Source organism: Cervus elaphus, chromosome 27 (assembly GCF_910594005.1).
Source record: "Cervus elaphus chromosome 27, mCerEla1.1, whole genome shotgun sequence".
Taxonomy (NCBI): domain Eukaryota; kingdom Metazoa; phylum Chordata; class Mammalia; order Artiodactyla; family Cervidae; genus Cervus; species Cervus elaphus.
The window spans coordinates 43,320,877-43,345,699 of NC_057841.1; the positions used below are offsets into that span (position 1 = coordinate 43,320,877).

General features: G+C 45.7%; 1 protein-coding gene across 4 annotated transcripts in view; it reads left to right on the plus strand.

Annotated features, from left to right (window-relative positions):
• The first annotated feature begins 22,348 nt into the window (after positions 1–22,348).
• The window catches only part of PTPRM (protein tyrosine phosphatase receptor type M), a 645,114-nt gene continuing 642,639 nt past the window's right edge, over positions 22,349–24,823 (plus strand). For 2 of the 4 annotated variants that reach the window (XM_043889726.1, XM_043889727.1), the window contains exon 1: positions 22,349–22,913. In XM_043889726.1, coding sequence (XP_043745661.1) covers positions 22,841–22,913 — 73 coding nt within the window. In that variant the 5' untranslated portion in view covers positions 22,349–22,840. The remainder of the gene's footprint in view (positions 22,914–24,823) is intronic. The other 2 variants (XM_043889723.1, XM_043889725.1) reach the window with 1 other exon arrangement.

Consider the following 24,823-nt stretch of genomic DNA (forward strand, 5'->3'; position numbering starts at 1 on the left):
TGGTGGCTCAGATGGTAAAGAATCTGCCTGTAAATGCAAGAGACCTGGGTTCAATCCCTGGGTCAGGAAAATTCCCTGGAGAAGGGATTGGCTACCCACTCCAGTATTCTTGCCTGGAGATTCCATGGAAAGAGGAGTCTCATGGGATGGCAAAGAGATGGACACAAGTGAGTGACTAACACTTTCACTGCTTAAAGTTATTCTTGCTTCTTATTCATGTAAGCCTTCCAATCTGGGTACTAGAACACTACAGATTTTGGTGAAATCTGGAACTGAGTCAAAAGAATGACTTCTTTGCTAAACAATGTAAAGAAAATAGATAATTGGGGAAAATAGGTATAAATTTCTAAAGTAATGCCCCTCCTCCATGAATATAAATGCTTATTAAGTAAGGGATAATTGCGTTCTATCTCATGAATATGAAACTGTAATTAAACAGTTTTCTGTTCTTGGATATATTTCCAGTTTTAACTATAAAACTAGAATGGCAATGTATATTCATGATTGTTGTTTCTCTTTAAAAGTTCTTTCTTTCTTAAAAATATTAAGCAAAATTTTCATATTATGAATATGACATTTGTTAAGTATAAAATTTTTTAAATGCCTAGGAAACATTTTTTAATAATTCATAATTCTGCTACTTTCAAAATTTTGAGGTTTGGAATATCTATTTCCAGAATGTATAGTACTCTCAGGTGAAAGCTTGTGATACTTCAAAAGGCATAGATTATAAATACAAGATGGGTAAAATTCCCCATTAAATAGTAAATTCCCATTGTTTAAATTTTGCAAACATTTCAATTATACCTATGAAGGTCATCTCTTTGTATTTCATCTCTATGGCTCCCTGAGTCCCTGAAGCTCAGCAAAATCTCGTCATTTTAGCTGTGGTTTATGTTTGGAATGACAATACCCTGAATATCAGTAGATATTCATTAGGTAACAATGGTCAAAAATCTAATGTTTATGAGGTATCTGCAAACGAGTTCTAAACTTCCTGGGCTATCATGGAGTGATGCAAATGCCCCAAACTTGCCCAGCCTGGCCATCAATTTCCAAAATGTCCCTCAGAAACTCAGAGCTGCTGTGGCATCGCTTCCCAGCAGACACATCAGTTCAAGGGCAATGAATCAGGGGCTAACCTGTGCCCTAATTGGGGACTCTCTTCCCCATGGATCAAGCAAAGCCAACTTTCCTCTTCCCTCCAGCAAAATGTGCATAAAGAGAAATTATGCCTGACTCATCCACTAGTGTTGAGAGTAAATAATGAAATAGCAAAGGCAAAACTAATAGACTCAATTAATTTAAACCTTCCAAATAAAATCTGACAGTTTCAGAAGAAAGGCAAATGAGCCATTTCAGGTAGGGAAGAGGGCTATGGTACTCGGTCCTCTCAGAGACAGTTTGCTAGTGTGGTCATTCTTTGGGAAGCAGCTAACTTTCTGCCTGGTTCAACTCTGAAACTGGTCTTATTTTCAAATTTTGAAGTTTCAAACTTTGAAACTTATGAAGTTTCAAAAAAGAGGGGAGAATATGGTGAAATGTCCAAATGTGCACTTGACATTGGACTTTCCAGCAAATACATGGACCAAGCCAAATGGAAATGACATGTAGACCTTTTAAAAAAACACTTTTTAATTTTATATTGGAGTATAGCTGATTAACACTGTTGTGAGAGCTTCAGGTGAAGAAGGAAGGGACTCAGCCATACATATACATGGATCCATTCTCCCCTCAACTCCCCTCCCATCCAGGCTGGCACATAACATTGAGCAGAGTTCCCTGTGCTCCACAGGAAGTCCTTATTAGTTATTCATTTTAAATGTGGCAGAGTGTGCATGTCCATCCCAAACTCCCTAACTATCCCTTCCCCTCATCCTTTCCCTTCCCATTGTAACCCTGACTTGGTTCTCTAAGTTGGTGAGTCTGTTTCTGTTTTGTAAGTCAGTTCATTTGTTTCATTTCTCTTTATATTCTGCATATAAGGGATATCATGCAAGATTTCTCTTTCTCTGTTTGACTTGTTTCACTCAATATGACGCTCTCTAGGTCCATCCATGTTGCTGCAAATGGCATTATTTCGTTCTTTTTAATGGCTGACCTTTTGAAGCGGAGATGAGTCATTGAAAGGGCTTCGGTGTGGATAAAAAGAGGTCAAATTGTAGGAATAAAATCTAACTTGTGCTTATTGATTACAGATTGATAACACAACATTACTAGCATCTGTTAGATGCTTTCACACCTGTTTTTCAGATAATGTTCAAAACAAATCCTGTAAAATGATGTATCCTCCTTTTATGTGTGGAGAAACTGACATTAGGAAAGTGCAAGTGACTTAGCCCAGGTCCCTGAACTCATAAGAGGCAGAGCCATTCCTGACACAGTCTGCAAAGGCGGGGCAGTTATTATGCAAGAAGTGGTGTAGAAAGTCATGTGGACACACATCATAGACTCTGGCACAAGCCCTTACTGTGGCAAACATTGTTAATTCAATGTTTTAGACATAATCAGAACATTAAAAATGAGTACAAAATATTATCCTAACTTTATATCATAATTCATACCTGTTTGGACTAATATGTGTGCTCTTTATGTCCAGCTTTTCTAAACGGAGAAAGGTTAGAGCTGGAGAAGGTCCAGTTATTGTTCAGTCGCTCAGCTGTGTCTGACTCTTTGTGACCCCATGAACTGCAGCTCGCCAGGCTTCCCTGTCCTTTACTCTCTCCTGGTGCTTGCTCAAACTCATGTCTATTGAGTCCAAGTGACCAGGACTTAAAACAAAGCTGCTGTGAGTGAGTGGTGTCTGTGCACCTCAGCGTGTCCCTGGGAAGATGCTGTCATCAGAGCCTTAGAACGAGCTCCAGCGCACTGATGTTTTAAGTCTTCTGTGCATTAACATTATGTGTGTGAACTTTGTACCCACTTCTGTCTTCTCCTTTCAAACAGGAAGCAGATATCTGCTGTCTTTTGCCCCCTCCCTCCCAGCCCTCATCCTTTTCCAGTTGTCTTTCCCTTTGGGGGAAACCTCCTCTTACTGCACTTGGAGTCCATTAGCACTTAGGCTCTGCCCCTGCTCCAAGGATGAGCAGAACAACCTGACTGACTTGTCAGTGCTCAGTGATTGGTTCAGAGCTGGTCATGTGACTTAGGGGAAGGCTAACCAGAGTAAACTGCTTTATCTGACATATTAGCTTCCTGCGGCCACTGTAACCAATGAACACAAACCTGGTGGTTAAAAACAGAAACTTGCTCTGTCTCAGTCCATGAGGCTGGAGTCTGAGATCTGTTTCCCCGAGTCACAATCCAGGTGTCAGCAGGGCCGCAGTCCCTGGAGTGGCTGCCAGCATTCCTGGCCTCCTGGCTGCATCACCTCCCAATTCCCCCACCCGACCCCTGCCGTGGTCACATGGCCTCTTCTTCTCTGTGTGTGCTGTCTTCCTCTGCTTCCTCTTATCAGGACACTTATTATTGCATTTGAGGTCCACCTAGACAATCCAGGATAATCTCCCACGTCCAGGTTCTGAACCTTCTCATATCTGCAAAGATCTTATAAGATGATACATACTGGTCCCAGAGGTGAGGACCTTTCATCTTTGAGTGACCATTACTCAGCCTGCTACATCTGGGCAGAGTTAAAGAGAGGAAATATGTCTCTTTCATCCTGGCCTTAGGCTTCTGGTGGGTGAGCCTGCAGATTTCTTGCCTGAGAAGGGAATAGCAGGAAGAAGTGGGGCAGAACACAGAGAGACAAGATCTGCTGACATCCTTTCAGGATTCAGCCAGGCCCCAGACAAGGCCAGCCTCTGGACTACAAGTTCTTTTAGCCTTTAAATTCCCTTTTTGCTTAAGACAGATTTTTTTTTTTTTTGGTCTACAGATAGACCAATATAAATTCTGTCTCCACTATTAGAATACATCTTCTGAAATAGTATCTCAGATTGGTCCCATTTCATAATCTAGGGGATTGGAAATTTTCTACTCAAAGCCGAGGCTTTGGAATACCCATGTGTGCATTTTATGATCAAAGGTAGAATCAAGTTGTTTCTGAGAATTCCTGGTAGCTTTTGTTTTGCTTTTTCCATTGTCCAGAGATGTTCCTCATCCCCTCCTTCCGTGCTGTTTTTCTTTCCACTTCACCTGACTCTCACTCTATTTCTTTTCCTTTCTCACTTCAAAGGTTTCCTAATTGAAATGTGCTGAAGCAATTGAAATGTGGTACCTTGGTGAATTTCTGCCAGACACCATAACCTTTGGACCTGCTAGCGTCTTGCTGTGAGAAGGGACAGTGTATATTGATGGAAGCTTAGAAAAAAGAATCATAAGAAAGTTCATACTGGTAAGTTCTCCTAGGAAGAGAAAATAAGAGAAAAGAGTTAAGTTGCAAAATGGACAATGATCTGTCAACAATTAAAATATTTGGTATAAGATATTCTGAGCATATAAAGTGAAATACATGTCGCAGATACAGAAATGTGGGGTCATGAAACAAAGTAGATTTCAAGATTTAATTTCAAGAAGATGGCTTTCAAAAAAGTGTTTTATGGTGTTTCTACTAACAAGGTGGAAGAATCTGGGCTGAACAGCTGAATACCTGTTGGGTGTATGGCCAGGTGAAAACTAGATTGAAGGGAGTGATGACCTATGTTTATCCAGAGGGAGGTCTTTGGAAGATTTGCCAAAGGCTGTCTTTCATCTGATGTGTTTATTAGTAACTTCAATCAGGCCAGAATGACATGTTTGTCAAATTTAAGTATGACATGAGCTGGAAGAGACAGAGATGAATATACTGAGTGATAGAATCTAAAATGAATCCCCTCAAGCTGGATCTAAATCTAATGAAACCAAAGTTAAATGGCTTCTATATTAGGTTCACATTCAAGTTTACAAACTCAAGATGAGGGAACTATGGCTTAACTGCACTTTAAGGGGGAAAAAAAAAGTTATTTTTGGTTAACAGCTAGATCAACATGAGCCAAAAATGTTTTCAAGTTGCCAGAAGAGTTCACTGAATCTTGGTTGTCTAGTGACCAACAGAGTCCAGAACCAGGGAGTTAACCAGGACATGTTTTTCGTTTTGGTCCAAAGGACAGGATCCAGGTGATGAATGACAGACCATGCCACCAGATGAAGTATTACAAGGACGCTTAGTGAGCAAAATTAAAATTCCTAAGTCATAAAGATGTATCTTCAACATTTTAAATGATACAAAGTCCCAGGCTCTATTCTGAGAAATTTAGACTCTGTAGTTAAGAAGGAGACTTCAGTAATTTATCTTTTCACAGACCTCTCCAAGTGATGATCAGACAGATGAATTTTTTCTTTTGGCCATGCCATGCAACCTGTGGGATCCTAGTTCCCCAACCAGGGATGGAACCCATGCCCACTGTATTGGAAGCATGAAATCTTAACCACTGGACTACCAGGGAAGTCCCCAAGACAGATTAATTTTTAAAACTCAGATTCTAGATCCCAGAGCAGCTTCCAACGTATTTTATATCCCTGAGAATTTTTTTCTTTCCAAATTGTACATATCTTTTAAAGTATTCCTTAAAATTGATCCATCCTCAAACATACATTATGTGTTTATCCTTTGCTAGATACCAGAGTTGGGTGACACAGGAATAACTGCTGCTGTCAACTCAACCTGGCCCCCAAGTTCAACCACATCAGGAGCTTTGGGAAATGCCCCACCCCCACTTTCAACCTCAGGGGCTGTAATTACAGGGAGGACCTGGGAATCTCATTCCTAAAAATCTTCCCTGATGCACTGCCTGTGACACTCAACAAGCCCTTTCTCTTGCTCCAGAATTCTGTCTTTTATAAATTGACGTTTTATTTCAGGGACTGCCAGGGAGGGGATGATGTAGGTAGAAACAAAGGCTAAAGAGATGAACCGACGCCTGTGGGCTAATCAGTTATGATTTTACCTCTCCAGATGTGCGGGAGGTACCCCCACCCTCTGCACGTCTGCCTGTGACACAGGAGGCCCTGGGGAACCAGACCCATCATTTGTGCCCTTAACAGTTTCTCAGAATTTCACATGTGTCACCCCATTTCTGATTGTGTGCACTCAGCCAGGGACGAGATCTCCTATAACTGTGGGATTCTGTGTTTGAAAATAAAAGTCACATTGAGTGTTTCAGACTTTTGTGAAACCTTCCTGGCAGCCTTATTAATTTACTCTTATTTTGGTACTCACTGTTCTTTCTGTCTGGGTGGTTATTTTAAAATGGGAAAGGAACCTAAATTAGTATTATACATTTTAAGGCATACATTTGCATCCATCATGAACTTTAATTTATACTTCGGCCAAATAATTTTAACAGTTGCTATAAAATCAGTTATTTAATAATAGTTTTTACTACCATAGTGAATGCAGCAGTAGACAAGCTTAATAGCCTCGTGTCCACAACAAATTTCCAGCTATTATGTTTACATCCCCCACGCCTTTGACAACTCCATGGACCAGTCAAATTCCCACTGATTGCATTATTTGAATCTTGCTAAAAACTAGTTCACCATGTGCGCACAGTAGTTTTTTAGCGAATACATCTGTTTTTCCAACCTCAATCTCTTTTGCTTTCTCAGATTTACATCATTATAAAAACGCCTGTTATTTTCAATAGAATAATTTTCTGTAATCATATATGTACCCCTTCATAGGACATCTGCAATTCCATTCTAAGGCACAAAGAAGAAAATGTGCATGAACGAACTACATTTAATATTTATGCTTGAAGTAGTAAACATGTGAGAAAATTTCAAGGGGGTTAAAAAAAAGCATATTTTAGACATATGCCAAGGTAGTTAAGTAAGAAAATTTAAATTGGGCAACTGGAAATGTAAAATTAAAAAGTACAAAAATATAACACTAACTTGATCTCTCTTTTTGGCAACTTGCTTTTTAAAATTATGTTCATTTTCTTAAAAGGACGATTATGACTTTTAGTTCCTTAAACTTGAGGTAACTTTGATTATATGAATTTAAGAAACTCTAAAGCTATCTAATCTGATTAAGTTAAATACTAAATTTATCTAATTTATCTTTGTGCACGAATGCTCAGCTGCTTCAGTCATGTCTGACTCTCTTCGACCCGATGGACTGTAGCCCACCAGGTTCCTCTGTCCATGGGGATTCTCCAGGCAAAAACACTGGAGTGGGTTGTCATGCCCTCCAGGCAGTCTTCCCAACCCAGGGACTGAACCTGCATCTCCTGAGTCTCTTGCATTGCAGGTGTATCCTTTACCTACTGAGCCACCTGGGAAATTCCAATTTATCTTTGTATCAACCTCAACTAATCAGACTTGTTTTTTTGCTGGCTTAATTTTCTAATTATCTAATTTATATTACCAATTCATTCCAAACTCTACCTACAAATATCTAAATCTCCTCCCAGTATGTTTAAAGATGGTGAAGCACAGAAAAGCCTGGTGTGCTGCAGTCCATGGGGTCGCAAAGGGTCGGACATGAGCCGGCGACAGAACAACAGCAGTATTTTATTAATTTCATCTTCTTGGAGACATTCGTCTTGGACTCTTGACTTTGTGCATCCTTCTCTGGATCTTCTACACAGATGTTCTCTTGTGATCTCCTGATGCTTCAATCCTGAGGAGTCTGTCTTTCTCTGTTGCTTCTCTTGTTCCCCAATTCTATGCTTTTTAAATTATTGGTTTGCTTATCTGTCTGCAGTTTCCTCAGAAGGAGTTAATTTTTTCTGAAAGTTTGCATACTCAAGTATGTTTTTATTTCGACCTCATAGTTTACTGCAGTATGGCAGAGAATGCAATTCCAAATAGGAAATAATTCACTTTCAGAATTTTGACAGCTCTATTCTGTTGTTTTCCAGCCTCCTGAGTGCTACTGAGAAGTTAAAGTCATTCTGCTTCAACAGTCCATTTTCTGAAGCCATTTCTTCCTGTCTGGAAGTTTGTGGGGATATTTTCTTGATCCCATTGTTTTGAAATTTCACAGTAATGTGCTGTGGTTTGGATCGATTTTCCTCAATTATGCTGTACACTCAAAGAATACTTTCAATCTGGAGGACCTTCTTTTCTGGGAAATTTTCTTGGTTTATTTCCTGATTATTTCTTTCCCACTGTTTTTCTTTTCCCTTAGAGCTTCATTTTCTGGAAAATAACTATTCCGGGCCTAATCTTCTGATTTTCTCATCTCTTCCCTTGTATCTCATTTCCTTGTTTTTTTGTTCAACTTTAATGGAAATGAAATTTGTTTTACTTTAATGAATAAATTCATCAGTTTTATTTTTCATTCTTTCTACTGAATCTTTCATTTCTGCTATTATGTTTTTTTATTTCTCAAAATTCATTTTTATTCTCTAGATATTCCTTCTCTACAGCATCCTGTTCTTAAAGAAGTACTATCTCATTGCTCCAAGGATGTTATTCATAGAATTTTTTTTTTTGGGCCACATCAGACCAAAGCATATGGGATCTTTCCCGACCAGGGATCAAACCTGTGCCCCCTGCCTTGAGAGCAAGGAGTCTGAACCACCAGATTACCATGGAAGTCATGATTGATTTTTTCTTTTTTGGTAGATTTCATGTCTCTGTCCCATAGCTGGGTTATTTTTCTCATTATTATTAATGGGTTTCTTTAGTAGAGGTTTTCCCCTACTTGCTGGTGTTCTCTGGTTCTCTATTCATTTTTAAAAGTGGGATTTTATCTTATGATCGTAAGTTACACCTCAGTAGAGCTCTAAACAGATATAAGAGAAACAATGGGGTATTAGGAGGCTGAGGGGAAGTTCCAAACACCTGGGTGAGGCTTATCAAGTTCAGTGAGCCCCTGGATGGTGCACTGGACAATTTCAATGTCAGACTCTAGGGTGTGTCTCCTGGGGTGGTCAGATTGTTCAGAGAAGAGTCTCCCCACTGGAGGGTGAAAGCCTGGTCATCAAGTGTTCCAGGAGCCGCGTGGGGAAAAATGGTTTCGGTGTTTCAAAATTCATTATTTACACCATTCCTTAAGCTCCATTTTCAACCTGGGACTCCCAACCTCAGTGGTGCTGGATGTCCTTCTATCACCTTCTATCACCACCTTGCCTAAACCTGACCCTCCAGCCTTCCTCCAGAACTGACGAGAGGCCATCACCTGGGTGAACTCACAAAGGATGGTTTGATTGAGAGGGTTGTTACTACAGTTAAGCAAACTTTTAACCCATCCATCTACTTGCAGCCCACCTAGACCCCTGCTTCCTAAATCCTTTGGTACTTCAGGTCCTTCTCGAATTTCTTAAACGCTGACATAGGGTTTGTCTGTCCTTGTTCTATTGGGTAGATTGTCATTCTTCCTTCTGCTTTTCCATTTTCAAAATTTTGTTGCCCTTGTGCCCCTCCCATTTATCATCATTGTGATTTAGTTCCTTCCCCCCACCTTATCCCTTTTTTAAAGATTTCCATATTTTATTCTCAAGTTTTATTTTAAGTGATGCTAATTACAGCATTTGAAGGGGAGGATCTAATTCCATACAAAATGGAAGACACTAAAATGTGCCCATTAAACTGCTAAAAAATAAACTGACTGGTGAGAATACAACAGAAGTCCAAATTAGATTCTGAGTGCTGTCGCCATGTGATTATCATTATTTGGGGCTTTCAGGAGGAGGCAAAGGTACATGGGTGGGTTCAATATACTAATTTTAACCCAAAGTGGTGATGAATTTATGGGTCTTTCTGCCCTCAGTATTTTTTCCTGTAACAGGGGGATAAAGACAGGCTCATGATACTATTTATAAGATATAATAATTTCATCTGTGTACCACCTTACGCTATACAAAGGGTTTTACGTACATCTCCTTTCATCCTCCTGATACATTTATTCATCAGTTAGGGCAGGTACTGTGAGTCCTTTTACTTCTGTAAACTGAACATCACAGAGGTTCCTGTGCTGGAGGCCACATGGCAGCCAGGGATGGAGGTGGAAATGCAGTGCTTCTGGGTGCCTGGGGGCCTGATGGAGCTATTTGAACAGAACAGATGACAAGGAAAGCTTGAGAGCTGATTCTGGAAGCTGATTGAATGTCTACATAATTTGGAAAAAAATGAACATATTAGGCAGGGATAAAAGACCTCAGTTTCTACCAAGCAAATGGCTAAAAAAAAAAATCCAGGTAAACCTATGGTTAGGGAGACAGAATGAAACCCAGAAATTTAATCAAGATTTCAAGAGACCGAATTAGATTCCCTGGTACGGATGCGTATGACACAAGCCATTATCCCAGCACAAAGCCCTGTTTCTTAAGGTTAAATACTGATGTTCTTATCTTGGATGTCCTCTGGGAATCTTATTACTTTCATGGCTATTCTTCTATATTAAAGGAGCACAGAAACACAGAAGGCAGCACACAGTATCTGCAACCACCATCTGCAAGCATCTCTCTTCTCTGCTGAGCTGTACGGCCCACTTGGAAGAAATATACTAGAAACCTTGGGACTTATCGTCCTTTGTTTCATCCTAATTCTGTCATGTTTATCTTTAGCCCCTATTTAATCAATTAACAAATAGCCGTGGAGTCCCTTGGCAGGGGGCCCTAGAGAAGATACAAAGAGAGAAGACACGGTCTCCACCCTGGAGAAGTCATTGTTTTTGATAGAGCAAGACATCACATCATAGCAGTGAGGCCCAGGTCTCAAATCTTACCAAAATAGGGGATACTCATATTGTGTCACAATATGTCACTCAAAACAATTTATTCATTGAACACAATCTAGCTACTTTCCTGGGCAGCTATTGAGTGATGATGGCTGACCTGGTAGGATTAGGGCCATGTTGGATCTGGGATTTTGACAAGAGTCGTGCCATCTTCTTAGGCCGTCCTCTGAAATTGGGCCATTGACCCGCCTGTTCTTGGGCAGCTCTGCCTTGATGTCCAGCCTCTTAGTTCTGCTGTCATGTCCTTTTTTCGTCCGGTGTTTCACTGTGGCAGGAAGGGGTTGGCTCTCTACCTTCTGTTCTCTTTGACATGGACTCTCAAATACAACCTCCTCCCTCCCAAGGGGACCACATCCTATCCTCATAACAGAGGACATAACTGGGTACCATGGGAAGGGAGAAAACTCTGCTTGTCAAGAATATAAAAATATCATCCCTCATACCCTGCCCTTTGAATTAAGCATCATGAAGGAAATACACAGAGTACAAAAAAAGAGGATAAGAGGAGAGACCTGGATTCATTCACTAGAGAAGTCTTTTCCTAGGAGAAGGCACTCACCGCAAACTGAAGGATGAGAAAAACCAACATGAAGATGTATGTTCCCAGGCAGAGAGAACCATAAATTAGGTCCAACAAAATAGTAAGTCATGTTTGATAAGTTGGTAATGAGCGAGGACAAGCAGGTGGGAGGTGAGCTGGGTCTTCTGGGTGTTCCCAGGAATAGCTCCTCCTTCATGGATCACAGCTTTGTTGTGGTGAAGGAGCTTGCTGGGAATAACTCTTGAGAGTCCTTTGGACAGCAAGGAGATCAAACTAGTCAATCCTAAAGGAAATCAACCCTGAATATTGAGTAGAGGGACTGATGCTGAAGCTGAAGCTCCAGTACTTTGGCCACCTGATGGGAAGAGCCAACTCATTGGAAAAGACCCTGATGCTAGGAAAGACTGAAGATAAAAGGAGAAAGGGGAGGCAGAAGATGAGATGGTTAGATAGCATCACCAACTTAGTGGATGTGAATTTGAACAAATTCCAAGAGACAGTGGAGGACAGGGGAGCCTGGCGAACTGCAATCCCTAGGGTTGCAGAGAGTTGAACAGGACTGAGCAATTGAAAAACAACAACAGAGATCAATTCACCCAACAACCATTCCCAGCCACCATCCCCCTGCCTTCCTCCACAGGAGAGCTAGGAAAACATGCCACGGAACTCCCCAGCACCCTGGGAGCAAGGCGTGGCCATAGGACATGATTTTTGCTGACAAGTTGTAGGAGATAGTCCTTTTGGGGGCCTTCTCTTCCCAAGTAAAAGTCAAAATGCCCCAAGAAGAAGTCATCTTGCGCCTTGCCATTTCTCTTCCTCCCTACCTGGAGTGCAGAAGGAAGCACTCAGGTTTTGCAAGACTGAGAATGAGCAGTAAGACCAGTAAGACAGGAGAAACAAGAGCCCTGGATGGTATGGTGATGGGGCTGCCCCATCTGGGCTGGTCACCTCCAGGAGAGAAACAGAATGGCAACTTTTCTTTTTTAAGATGTTCTGAGCAGTTTAATTCATAGTTAAACTTGAATTCATAGTTAATCCTCAAAGGAACTTTAAAAAGTAAGTACCTTTGTCATCCCAGTTTTTAGATGAGGAGGTTGAGGCATGGAAGGGTTGAACAATTCACTCAAATGACTCATTCAGTCAGTGGAAAAAGCTGGACTTTGAACACAGGCAGTGGGCTCCTGCCTCCCACCCCTTGACCACTGGCGACATGGTCAAGCGTGCCAGTGCTGGCTGGGTTTTCTGTTATTCACAGATGTTTGCAACCCTAACCTATCCATCCTTAAAGGATGAACAAAGTTCAGATGGGAGTTTTCAGATGATCATATCAACAAATGGTGCGGTGTGTGCCAGAGGGCAAGTGAGACAACTATTTGAAGAATTGATGCTAGATAATGAATCAAAGGTGAAGACAGAAAATACAGCAGAGTGGAAAGACACATACCATAGATATCACTTACATGTGGAATCGAAAATATGGCACAAATATCTATGAAACAGAAACAGACTCACAAACATTGAGAACAGATGGCGGTTGCCAAGGGGAAGGGGCAGTGAGGGAGGGATGGATGAGGGAGTTTGGGATTAGCACAGCTTCCCAGGTGGCTCAGTGGTTAAGAATCTGCCTGCAGTGCAGGAGATCGGGCAGGAGCCACGGGTTCAATCCCTGGGTCAGGAAGATCCTCTGGAGAAGGAAATGGCAACCCACTCCAGTATTCTTGCCTGAGAAATCCCATGGACAGAGGAGCCTGGCTGGTCATAGTCCATAGGATTGTAAAGAGTCAGACATGACTTAATGACTGAGCACACAGATGCAAACTATTAAATATAGAATGATTAAACAAGAAGGTCCTACTGTATATCACAGGGAACTCATATCCTGGGATAAACCATAATGGAGGAGAATAAAAAAGGAATATATTAACATATATATATATATATATATATATATATATATATATATCCTCTTGAGAAACCTGTATGCAGGTCAGGAAGCAACAGTTAGAACTGGACATGGAACAACAGACTGGTTCCAAATAGGAAAAGGAGTACGTCAAGGCTGTATATTGTCACCCTGCTTATTTAACTTATATGTGGAGTACATCATGAGAAACGCTGGGCTGGAAGAAGCACAAGCTAGAATCAAGATTGCTGGGAGAAATATCAATAACCTCAGATATGCAGATGACACCACCTGTATGGCAGAAAGTGAAGATGAACTAAAAAGCCTCTTGATGAAAGTGAAATAGGAGAGTGAAAAAGTTGGCTTAAAGTTTAACATTCAGAAAACTAAGATCATGGCATCTGGTCCCATCACTTCATGGGAAATAGATGGGGAGACAGTGGAAACAGTGTCAGACTTTAATTTTTTGGGCTCCAAAATCACTGCAGATGGTGATTGCAGCCATGAAATTAAAAGACGCTTACTCCTTGGAAGGAAAGTTATGACCAATCTAGACAGCATATTAAAAAGCAGAGACATTACTTTGCCAACAAAAGTCCATCTGGTCAAGGCTATGGTTTTTCCAGTGGTCATGTATGGATGTGAGAGTTGGACTATGAGGAAAGCTGAGCACCGAAAAATTGATGCTTTTGAACTGTGGTGTTGGAGAAGACTCTTGAGAGTCCCTTGGACTGCAAGGAGATCCAACCAGTCCATCCTAAAGGAGATCAGTCCTGGGTGTTCATTGGAAGGACTGATGCTGAAGCTGAAACTCCAATACTTTGGCCACCTCATGCAAAGAGTTGACTCACTGGAAAAGACCCTGATGCTGGGATGGATTGGGGGCAGGAGGAGAAGGGGACGACAGAGGATGAGATGGCTGGATAGCATCACCGACCGGATGGACATGGGTTTGAGTAAACTCCAGGAGTTGGTGGTGGACAGGGAGGCCTGGCTTGCTGCGATTCATGGGGTCGCAAAGAGTCGGACATGACTGAGCGACTGAACTGAACTGAACTGATGTATATATATACATATATATAAAACTGAGGTACTTTGCTGTAACTGGATACTAATACATTAAAAATAAACTATACTTCAATAAAATAAGTTTTTAAAAAAGAAAATATAGCAGGGTGATCAAGAAAGGGAACTCTGGGATATCTGTGTACCAATCACAGATCTATCAGCTATGACTAGCTGTGGCCTAGTTATTAATACATCACATTATCTTTATTAGATCTAAGTCAGTCTGTCTTTAAGCCTCAGTTTCCTCATCTCTCAAATGGGCATAGTAACCAAACATATCTTTTAGAGTTTCAGTCCCCTAGCAATATGCTCTGCTCATAGAAAGACTTCTGCAAATATTAGCGCCCCAAACATAGTGAGATAAATTCAAATGTTTTCCTCTATGGCTCATCTCCTCTTCACAGTAATGACTGGAATCTTCAATTCAAAATGCAACATTTGGAAACTAAAATATTAAAGATGAAGAGAAAGTAAAGACAATCTTTTCTTTGATGTTAGCAATGAAATTTTTTTTTCTTTTTCTTCATAGTCTAGTGAAAACCTGGCCTTATTACAGATCACAGGCCCCTGCCCACCATTGTTGCCATAATTTAATCCGAGAGAGGACTCGGATATTGTCAGTATCGTGTTTCTTAATAGTATTAGTCAAGCAGAGCTTGAAGGAAGGTACCCAGTGACTTCAAAGGATATTTTAAAGAAAGTGAAATAAGAAGGAAGTGAGAATCCATGGGAATGTCACTGGGTACCATGGTTTCCACCCTGAGTTTTGGAAAAGCTGCATAACCTCCAAACTGTGTTCTGAGAAAAACAGTTGTCTGGTACAAAGGCATGAGAACTGATATAAAACGTTAGTTCAAAGCCTTTGGGGAAAAAAATGAGGGACCTAAAGACAGTCACTGTCTCCTTTAATGAACCCCCACATGGAGAGGGGCTGCTGCGTGGAGAGCTGGTGCCTTTGAACTGCGAGTCAGACAACCGGGCGCCCCCTCACGCCTTCCGACGGGGCGGAGGCCCCAGACTTCCCAGCTCCGAGAAGCGCCTGCGCAGAGCGTCTTCTCCCAGGACTCGTTGGGGGCTTAAACAGAAGACCAAGAGGGTGACTGCGCAGTGACCGCCAGCGGACCCTGGTAAAATCCTCCTAAATCAAGTGCTTCTTCCTTTGTCTTTTTTTCCATATTCGATGAAGCAGCTTGAAAATTACGGCTGATGTGTATGTAGGAGGCTGTAACCGTGTCTCTAAGGTGGCTCTCCCTCCCGGGGGCAGGGCGTGCTTTTGTGCTCAGGGGGTTGCTTTTGTGTGGGTGGTTGTTGCCCCTGGTCCGGGAGGCAGAGGAGAAGGATGAGATGGTTGGATGGCATCCCCAACTCAATGCACATGAGTCTGAGCAAGCTCCGGGAGATGAAGGACATGGGAGCCTAGCGTGCTGCAGTCCACGGGGTGGCAAAGAGTCAGAAGTGCCTGAGCAACTGAACAACAACAGGAGGCAGGGGTGGAAGGGAAGGGGACAGCAGGGCTTGTTTCCGCACAGGATCCCTCCCTGAGCGCCGACCCCAGAGTCCAGCCCGTGCAGTGCAGGGAAGACCCCAGAAGCTGCTTACAAGCTTGGACCCGGCCTTAAAGCCATATTTTCTAGCATCTTGACATCACCATGTGGGGCTCCGCCTTGCTATGGACTCCACGACTAAGCAGGGAACTTTTTGAGAATATCAATCTACCTAATCATTTTACCTAAAATCAGCAAGAGGAAAAAGCTCCACAGAATCATATTTTTATAAAAATAATGGCCTATTTGCAAATTGTGAGCATCTAGTCCCAGCTAGTAAGATGAAATACAAGAGTTATATAGTAAACTGAAAGTTTAGTCACTCGGGGCCTGTTTGTAAAGAACTCTCACCCACGATGTTGACACTCTTACAACGCAATAGGGTAGATGGGGCAGAAATTATTATTCCCATTTTTCAGAGGAGCAAACGAGAAAGGACTACCAGGATAAATTTCATGGTTTCCTTGGATGTGGCCTTGTGTTGGGTCTGGCAGCTGTTATAAACTCAACGTGCCCAAAAGAAGAGCCTGGAAGAAGAAAAAGAAGAGAAAGGACAGAAGAGAAACCCCGTTGAAGGTCATCCCATCTAAATGGTGCGTGCCTTCATGCTCATTCGATTCAGTGCTGTCCAACTCTTTGCAACTCCATGTACTGCAGCCCGCCAGGCTCCTCTGGACACAGGATTTCCCAGGCGAGAGTACTGGAGTGGGTAGACATGCCCTCCTCCAGGGGATCTTTTCAACCCAGGGATCAAACCTGTTTCCTGCGTTGGCAGGTGGATTCTTTACCACTGAACCACCAGGGAAGCTCCCCAAACCTATTACCTCTCCCCTTTTAATTAGGCCTAGAGAAGGAATTCCTGGGGCATCTAAAGATTCATCCTAGTGGTTTAAGCCTTTATATGCAAGTGGCTTTGAACTCTGCTTGGAGGAGCCTTGCTTTTTTCTGGTGACAGGTTCTGGCCTCAGGCAGGATCTGAACAACTTCAAAAGAGGGCACCTGCCCTGTTCTTTCTTCTGTGCAGGTGTGAACAGGGCTTCACTGGTGAAAGTTTAAATGCCCTGGTTTCTTCTGGCCCCCGTGAACCGCTAATGATGTGTTTTTCATTTTCATCCCATTCTCCCTGGTTTCATGTACACATATTCACAAGGTGAGTGAAGCTGTGAAGTCCTGGGTGAAAAATTCTATTTGCTCCCATCATGTCTGAGACTAAGCAGACTCTGACGGTGAGTGCGTGCACCGGGCAGAGATCTGCTCATCACTGGGTCCATGCTCCTCACTGCTACCTTACTGCTCAAGGCTTCTCCAGGTAGAGACAGGTGGGGGCCAGGGGCGGGCAGGGTGGAAACTGTGATGCACTCTGCCCACTTAACGGCTTTGCTTCACCAGAGAGGATTGTTCAGGGCCACCGATGCACACAGAGCCTCCACGTGTAATACCATTTCTGCAGGAAACGGAAGTCAATTTAAATCATACAGTTGGGACTCAATCAAGTCGGACTCCAAATTCCAAACCAGCTCTGTCTCTAACTCCCTCTTTCCTCCTTCTCCTTTTCTTCCTTCTATCATGCCTCCTTCCTTCCGTTTGTTCTTTCTTTTCTCAACCACAACACTATCTTTGATCAATGAAAGATAATACGTCATTTGAAACCTCTGCAAAGGGGTTTATTTATATTTTCCATTTATTATCTCAAAATATGCTTCCATGATCTCAATGTGTCTCTAAAAATGAGATTTCATGATTGCAGCAGAGCCTAGAGAACAAAATGTGAGTAACAAAAACAGCGACAATTTTTTCCTTTTCTGCTGGGTCATGTTAGCTCCAATTAAGCCACCCTGGGAGGTATTTAAATGATCTTTTTGTCTATGGTTTTTGACAGGTGCTATACTTCTAGTGGATCAGGAACTTTTTGCCTGTGCATTCATGCTAAGTCACTTCAGTTGTGTCCCACTCTTTATGATCCCATGGACTGTGGCCCACCGGGCTCCTCTGTCCATGGGATTTTCCAGGCAAGAATACTGGAGTGGGTTGTCATGCCCTCCTCCAGGGGATCTTCCCAACCCAGGGATCGAACCTGCCTCTCTTATGTCTCCTGTATTGGCAGGCAAGTTCTTTACCACTCGGGCCAACTAACAAGCCATTCTGCCTGTGGTTAACCTCAAAATTCAGCCTAACATTGAGGATAGGTGGGAATGGGTTGTGGTCAGATCAGTGTTCTTTTTTAATTTACGTTTTGACTTTCATGGGGTTGGACAAGCGTCATAGGCTTACTGATGTCCAAAACACCACAACAGTACAAACGGTGGGCAGTGTGGGCTCCTGCCCTGGGCCTGGACCTTACAGGGTCCTGAGCATCACTAACCTATAAAAACCAATGTATCAAGGGGCCCATGGTCACCTTTGTCACTAGGGACCTGATGCTCAGTGTTGAGAGACCATAAAGCATCCCTACACATCAAAACACAAAGCCAGCTCTGCTCAGGCTCCAGAGAAATGCTTCCCCTTGGCTTTTGATCCCTGGTCTTGGAAGGGAAGGGCACTGTCAAGACTTCCAGGGTGGACTGCCACTGCCACGGCAGATGGACACACTTCAGTGTGTAGGTGATGTCACCGCAGAGCCACTTCCTTAAAGGAAAAGTCAAATCAATTAAAAATCAAAACCTTGGGACTTCCCTGGCTGTCCAGTGGCTCTTCTTTGTGGAGCAGTATAATTGGAAATCTAGGTTGGGTGGAGAGGAATGTGACTACTCAGACCTCAGTCCTGGACAACCAAATTTTTGCCAGGATCCGGCCAAGCCTATTAAAGTTCTGCATTGGGATTTGGGTCAAAACCAAAGGTAGGGACTTCCCTGGTAGTCCAGTGGCTGAGACTCTGTTCCCAGTGCAGGAGGCCTGGGTTCCATCCCTGGGCGGGGAACTAGATCCCACATGCTGCAAATAAAAATCCCTCAGGCCCCAGCAAAGATGGAAGATCCTGAGTACCACAGAGAAGACCCAGTGCAGACAAATAAATAAAATACTTTAAAAAAAGAAATGAGCTTTCAACAGCTATAGGAAAGATTTTTAATTTTCAGGTTTCAAGAATCTGAGGTAACATTTTTGATGGAAATATGTCCTCAAGTTTTGCAGAATTTGAGTACACAAATCCTTTCTCAGTGTTTTCCCAGAGAGCTTCCTGTGATGATGAAACACTCTGTATCTCTGCTGTCCACATGTGGCTACTGAGGACTTCCAAGAACCACTGAGGGACAAAACCAGGTGAAATGTGGCTAGAAACCTTCCACGCAGAACAACATAGCTTCCGATCATTGCTGTCACCAGAACACAAATTATGTGATCATCTCCATGATGACAACATTTGAATGATTTTACTAAAATAAAGGGAAAATTATATTTATGGAATAAATACCTAGTAATGCATGAATTATGTATGTCTTTATTACTGATCCATACACCCAGACTATCAACAGGGAATATAGATATGTACAGTGATACATTCAGTTGTCTTTGATACTTTGCTAACTTTTGACATATGAAAACTATAGGCTTTCTTTTTTGATATTTCTTTGGCTGCACTGAATCTTAGCTGCAGAACTCAAATCTTTAGTTGCGATATGTGAGCTCTAGTTCCCTGACCAGGGATCAAACCCTGGCCCCCTGCATTGGAAGCCTGGAGTCTTAGCTGCTTGACCACCAGGCAAGTCTGACAATAGGCTTTCTTGTCTTTCAATATTGTTATCTTTGTCAATGTAGGGAGATAAAACACCTTATATAATAGTTTGCCATCTTGATGAATAGCTTTGAAATCTTTTTTTTTTTTTTTTCTGCTGTGCCATGCAGCATGCAGGATCTGAGTTTCCTGACCAGGGATCAAACCTGGGCCCCCTGCAGTGGAGGCCCAGAGTCTTAGCCACTGGACCACCAGGAAAGTCCCTTGAAAGCTTTAGATATATGATAGGGGCTGGCTTTACAGCACCCCTAACTCTGACCAGCCATTCTGAAAATGTCACTGCTGTTCCCAGAGAGACAGGAGTGTCATGTGGTTGGATTAAAAAAAAAAAAAATCTCTGTTTGGGGAAAAAAAAAAAAGTGACAGGAAATATCCCACTGGTAGGACTCCTGCAGCATTCTTCCTTAGAGGAAGTCAAGTCCATTCCTTCTGATACAGGCCTTCCATCTGGGCTCAGTGCTGCTTTGGCCAGTTAACTGGAAGAGGGAGCGAATAATCAGTAGCTGTTAGAACAGCCAGGGATTGAGCTGCTGGCAAAAATCCCATCACTGTTTGCAATGTGGATTGCAGGCTAATAAGGGCAGAGTCGGCTTAACACTGTAATATTTAGAGATCAGAGATAATAGAAATTCACTGGGCCTCCCACTGAGTTTTAAGTAACCAGGGGAAGGGACATAGCACCTTCAGGTTACCAGGGCAGCAGCACTGGGAGGCCCCTCAGGGCTTTTCTCTCCACTGCTGTGGGGACCCCACTCTGTGTACCTGCCTCCCACACCCCCATCCCCCCAGCCACCTCACACATCTTTGCCCTAGGGTGGGGTGCTCCATATTTTCTCCTGGAAGTCCCCAAGGGAGTCAGTCCTAGGGGCCCACAGTGGCAACCTGCTCATTCCCTACATTGACTTTTGCTGATTTTCCCCTCTGTCTTACTTTCCTATGCCTCTTGTACTGTTTCCTGGGATTACTTTCTCAACAGAACCTAAGACCACTTACACTTAAATCCTTACCTTCAGGCCTGTTCCTGGGGGAGCCCAGAGTTAAGACAGCCTCCTGCACAGAGCATAGTGCCTGGGAGACACATGCCTTCAGAGATCTTCAAACTAGTTCACATACTACTGTGCAAATGATATCCTATCCTAATATTAACATCTTTGCTCAAAGAAATTACTCGGAAAGAAAATGACTAGATTGATGTCTCCCTCCTTATCTGGGTCCATCTCACATTTATTAACATAACAGCTCCATTGGAAAGCACCATGACCATTTTTTAAAAAAGCAAATTTGGGATCCATCACAGTGCAGGCAGGACCTGGGCGCCAGGGAAAGCCCTGGGGACAGACCCTCACTGCTGATCCTCAGAGGTATGTGACTTGCCTGCTTCTCCAGACTTCAAATGTTATTTTGCAATCGAGATAAGGCTCAACAAGTACAGACTTGCAAAAAGAGTTTGGGTGATGTAATGTCCTTAAAAAGTAAATGATTAATACAGAGCCCCTGAAGAGGCACTTCTGATATATAAGTGGAATATAATAAGTGGAATTGTGTAATATATAATATTATTATATAGGATATAATAAGTGGAATTCCGCAAGAAAGAGGGGCTGTTGGCTGGGGCACAAAAGGCAAAAGTCCAGTCCAGTTGGCCCTGGGCAGGTGACAGCTATGACATATCCCTGTTTATTGATTCTAGGGTCCACTGGAGACCTCAGGGTCAAGGTGAGCATGGGATCAACTCACCTTTTGGGCCTTTGTGAGGACGGGGCTCGGGGTAGCCCCCGATACACCTGAGTGAGGGGTGTGTCCTCTTGCTGGAACAAGTGCTACTCACCGGTAGTTACTTGGTTTCTAATCGAACCTCTACGCAGGCCTTCTATCGCATTTATATAGGTCTGGCGTCTACAGACGCTCGATGCTGGCTCCCTGCGTCTATTCTGAGGAAGATAGAAATAGTTCTCCCCCCACCCAACCTCCCCTCCTCTTTTTTTGCAATCTTAAAAAGTGGACCTCTTTACTGAAGCATTAGAAGCTTTTTTATCCACTTAATGAAATAGGCATTCCAGACCCCAAACGGTAAATGATATATTTCCAGACATCATTTGATTCATTCCCCACGCCTCCTCCTCCCGCGTTTCCCAACACTTTGCACCAGATACAGAAATCACAGGTTCCGTAGGTCCGAGCCCTCGTTTCGGTGTGACCGCCGCCTCCAGTGCACGGCCGGCGGCTCGCTCGGGTCCCCCACCCCCAACCCCCGGGTCGGCGGGGGCGCCATGAAGCGGCCGGGCGCGTCCGGTTCGGCGGGTGCCGGGCTCCGGGGCGCGCGTGTCCCGCGGGACCGATGCGGGGTCTCGGTGCCCCCGGCCGCCGCTCTCTGCCCGGGCGCCCGCCAACTTCTCGGCGCGGAGAAGCCGCAGCCCTTCGCAGCGCCCCGGATCTGCCGGCTCGCCCGGCCCGCAGCTGCCGGGGAGCGCCGGCCCCGCGACTCCCGGCTCCGCCAGCCCTACCCGCCGACCCTGCCGTCCGGCGCCAGGATCGGAGCCGCCGTCTCGCCCGCTCCGCTCGCCAACTCCCGGCGGCCCGTGACCCGGGACAAACTTCTGGTCCAGGCGCGGCCCCGGAGCGGTCACCCTCCCGGAAGCCGGCCGCGAAACCCGGGCCCGGGAGGGAGCGGGAGGGAGCGGGCGGGAGCTGGTGGCACCGCCCGGCCGCCGCTCCCGGCGCGGTGACGCCGCCCCCGCGGCCGCCCCCCGCCCGGCTCCCCCGGAGGCGCCGCGGCCGCCGAGCGCCGAGTGCGGGCCGGCGGGGCCGGGCGCTCACGCCCTCTAGCGGGCCGCGGCGGCCGGGCGGCCGTGACGTGGGCGCTCCCTTCAGCCGGCCTGCGGGGCCCCGCCAGTCAGTCGGGGAGCAGGAGCCCCGCGCGCAGCCGGCGCGGGCTCGGCCATCGGCGCGCCGCCGCCCGGGGGCTGGCTCGGCTGCCCGCGCAGAGGCGGCGGGCGGGACGCGCGCGGCCTCGCCCCCGGCCCCGGCCCCGGGCACCGCGGCGCCGGAGGCTCGGGTCCCGAGCCCAGGAAGAACCGAGCCAGCGCAGCCTCCGGCACGGAGGGCGGATTTTGGCTCCGCGGGCGCGCCCTCCGCGCTCTCTCGCAGCCGCGCCAGCTCCGAGCGGGGCCGGCGACGGGGCACGGGGACCCCGTCTCCTCGCCCTCCGGCCCCGGGAGCCGCTGGAGTTGGGACTTCTGCAACTGTTGGCACTCGGAGCGTCTGGTTCTGGTTTTGGCTGTTCACCCTCTTCTCGCCGCCTTGGAGGCACAGCTCCCGGCCGCCCTCCGCCCTCGCGCCCACCCAGCGCCGCCGGGGAGCGGCCCGGGGCGCACTCGGCACCATGAGCCGACTTGGGACTTGCCTGGTCACTTTGACCGGACTTTTGCTAACTGCGGCGGGGGACTCGTTTTCAGGTAAGCGGGGCCTCGCCTGCAGGGGCCTGGGGCGCGCGGGCCGGAGGGGGGCTCTGGACACCGGCAGCTCTGGGGTGGGAGAGCCCGAGCGGCGGACGGAGAGGCCGGAAAGGGGGCGCGGCGGGATGGGCACCGCGTCTTTCAGTCCCCGGCACGGGAGCGGGGCTGGCCGGGAGGGTGGGCACCTAGCGCTCGGGCCGGCCGAGCGGAGAAGCCCCGGGGGCTGGCCCGGGAGCCAGGCTCTCATCTCCGCCCCCGCCCCTCCGCGGCCTGGGCGCGTGTCCGCGCGGACGGCGCCACTTGGAGTCCCCGGTCGGCTCCCGGAGCAACAGCAGAAAACTTTGCCTGAAGTTGGGAGCTGCAGCCGCCGGCCGCCGGGCGTGGGCGCTGCGCGGTCCTTCTCGCCGCGAGCGGCTGCCGGGCCGGATCGCCGTGCCCGCTGCGCCCGCGCGATCGGTGGACCCGGCGGCGGCGATCTCCAGCTCCCTGCCCTCCCGCCTCCGCCCAGCCCGCCGAGGCCGTGACCTCCGCTCGTACTGGCATTCGGGAGGCTGCACGGGAGAGCCGAGGCGGCGGCCTCGCAGGTTCCGGCAGCAGGATCGGCGGCCCGGCGGCAGGAGGATCGGGCCCCAGGGTCCCGGCAGCCGCGGCTCTGGCCCGACGGGCTCTTCCTCCGCACCCCGGCCCCGCGGAGCACCCGGCTAGGGGCAGCGGTCAGCCCGCCCCGCGGCTTGCGGCTGGGGGTGGGCAGGAAAGGGAGTGCGGGGAGGTGCCCGCTGCGCGCCTGCAGTCGGAGCCCGGAGAGCTCCTTGCGGGAGGACGCGTGGCCGGGAGTTGGGGGTCAGGAGGGGCGCGAACCCCGCCTGGTGTTACTTGGAGCACACACGTGGATGGACAGCCAACGTTTGCACACCTGCACACTTGTACACTTTCTCGCGTGTGTGTCAGTTTCATTAAGATCTACGTAGAATGGTGGAACTGGGCTTTTTTTCCTTTTAATAAAAAGCCTGTTATTTGGCCTTGAACTTGTGCTGCAAAATAGGTTTCTATGTTTATTCGGGAGGAATGAGTAAGTTGAATTTTTTTTTTTTTTTTTTTTTAGTTTGATGAGGGAGAATTTCACTGGTGGTAAAACACATATTTTAAAACGTTGGAGACTTTTCCGTCTGGCCTTCCGACCGGTGAAAACTTAAATCTTTACTTCCTGGAGCCTGGGGGACACGCAGGCGCAGAGGCCATGCCCCGGTGTTGCTGAGCCCCGAGACCCTTGACCACAGTTGGCCTCCAAGGAAGCCGAGCGTGGAGTTGGCTGCTCGCTGTGTGCTGTCAGTTTCAATATAGAAATACCCTTTCCCGAAGTTTAATATGCCCTTAACTGTCTGGTAATTGCACGTGCGCCAGAGGACTTAACAAAACGATCCACTGCTGTCTGCTATAAAATTGATGCCGATTTTGGCCTGCGTTCTTTTTACTGGTGAATTATGGAGTAGACTCGCTAGTTTTAGAGCCTTGTAACTCATTAGTGTTAGAAGCCAAGGATGAGGGCCTCAGTGATGGTTTTCTCTTTATTAAGATCCATAGCTCCCTGCCTGGGATTTGTTTCAAGTTAAGCTGTGTCAGAAAGCGTTTGGATGGATTTTCAAGAAGTGGGTAAGGGATTGGGGTGGAGGTGGGGAACAAATATTTACGTAACTTATTTAAATGATCAATTTCTCATCATCAAAAGGAACTTCAGCCTGAGTAGTACTGACCTGTGTCCTTGTTAATGCTTATGTAAATTAATAGTCAAGCCAAAAGAGACTTTGCTTTTACTAAATTTTATCCAGATTTTTCTTTTAGAGGAAGTAAATCATTCTATTTGTTTGTTATCCTACCAGTAATTGAACTGTGCCTTCATTTTTTTTTTTTTT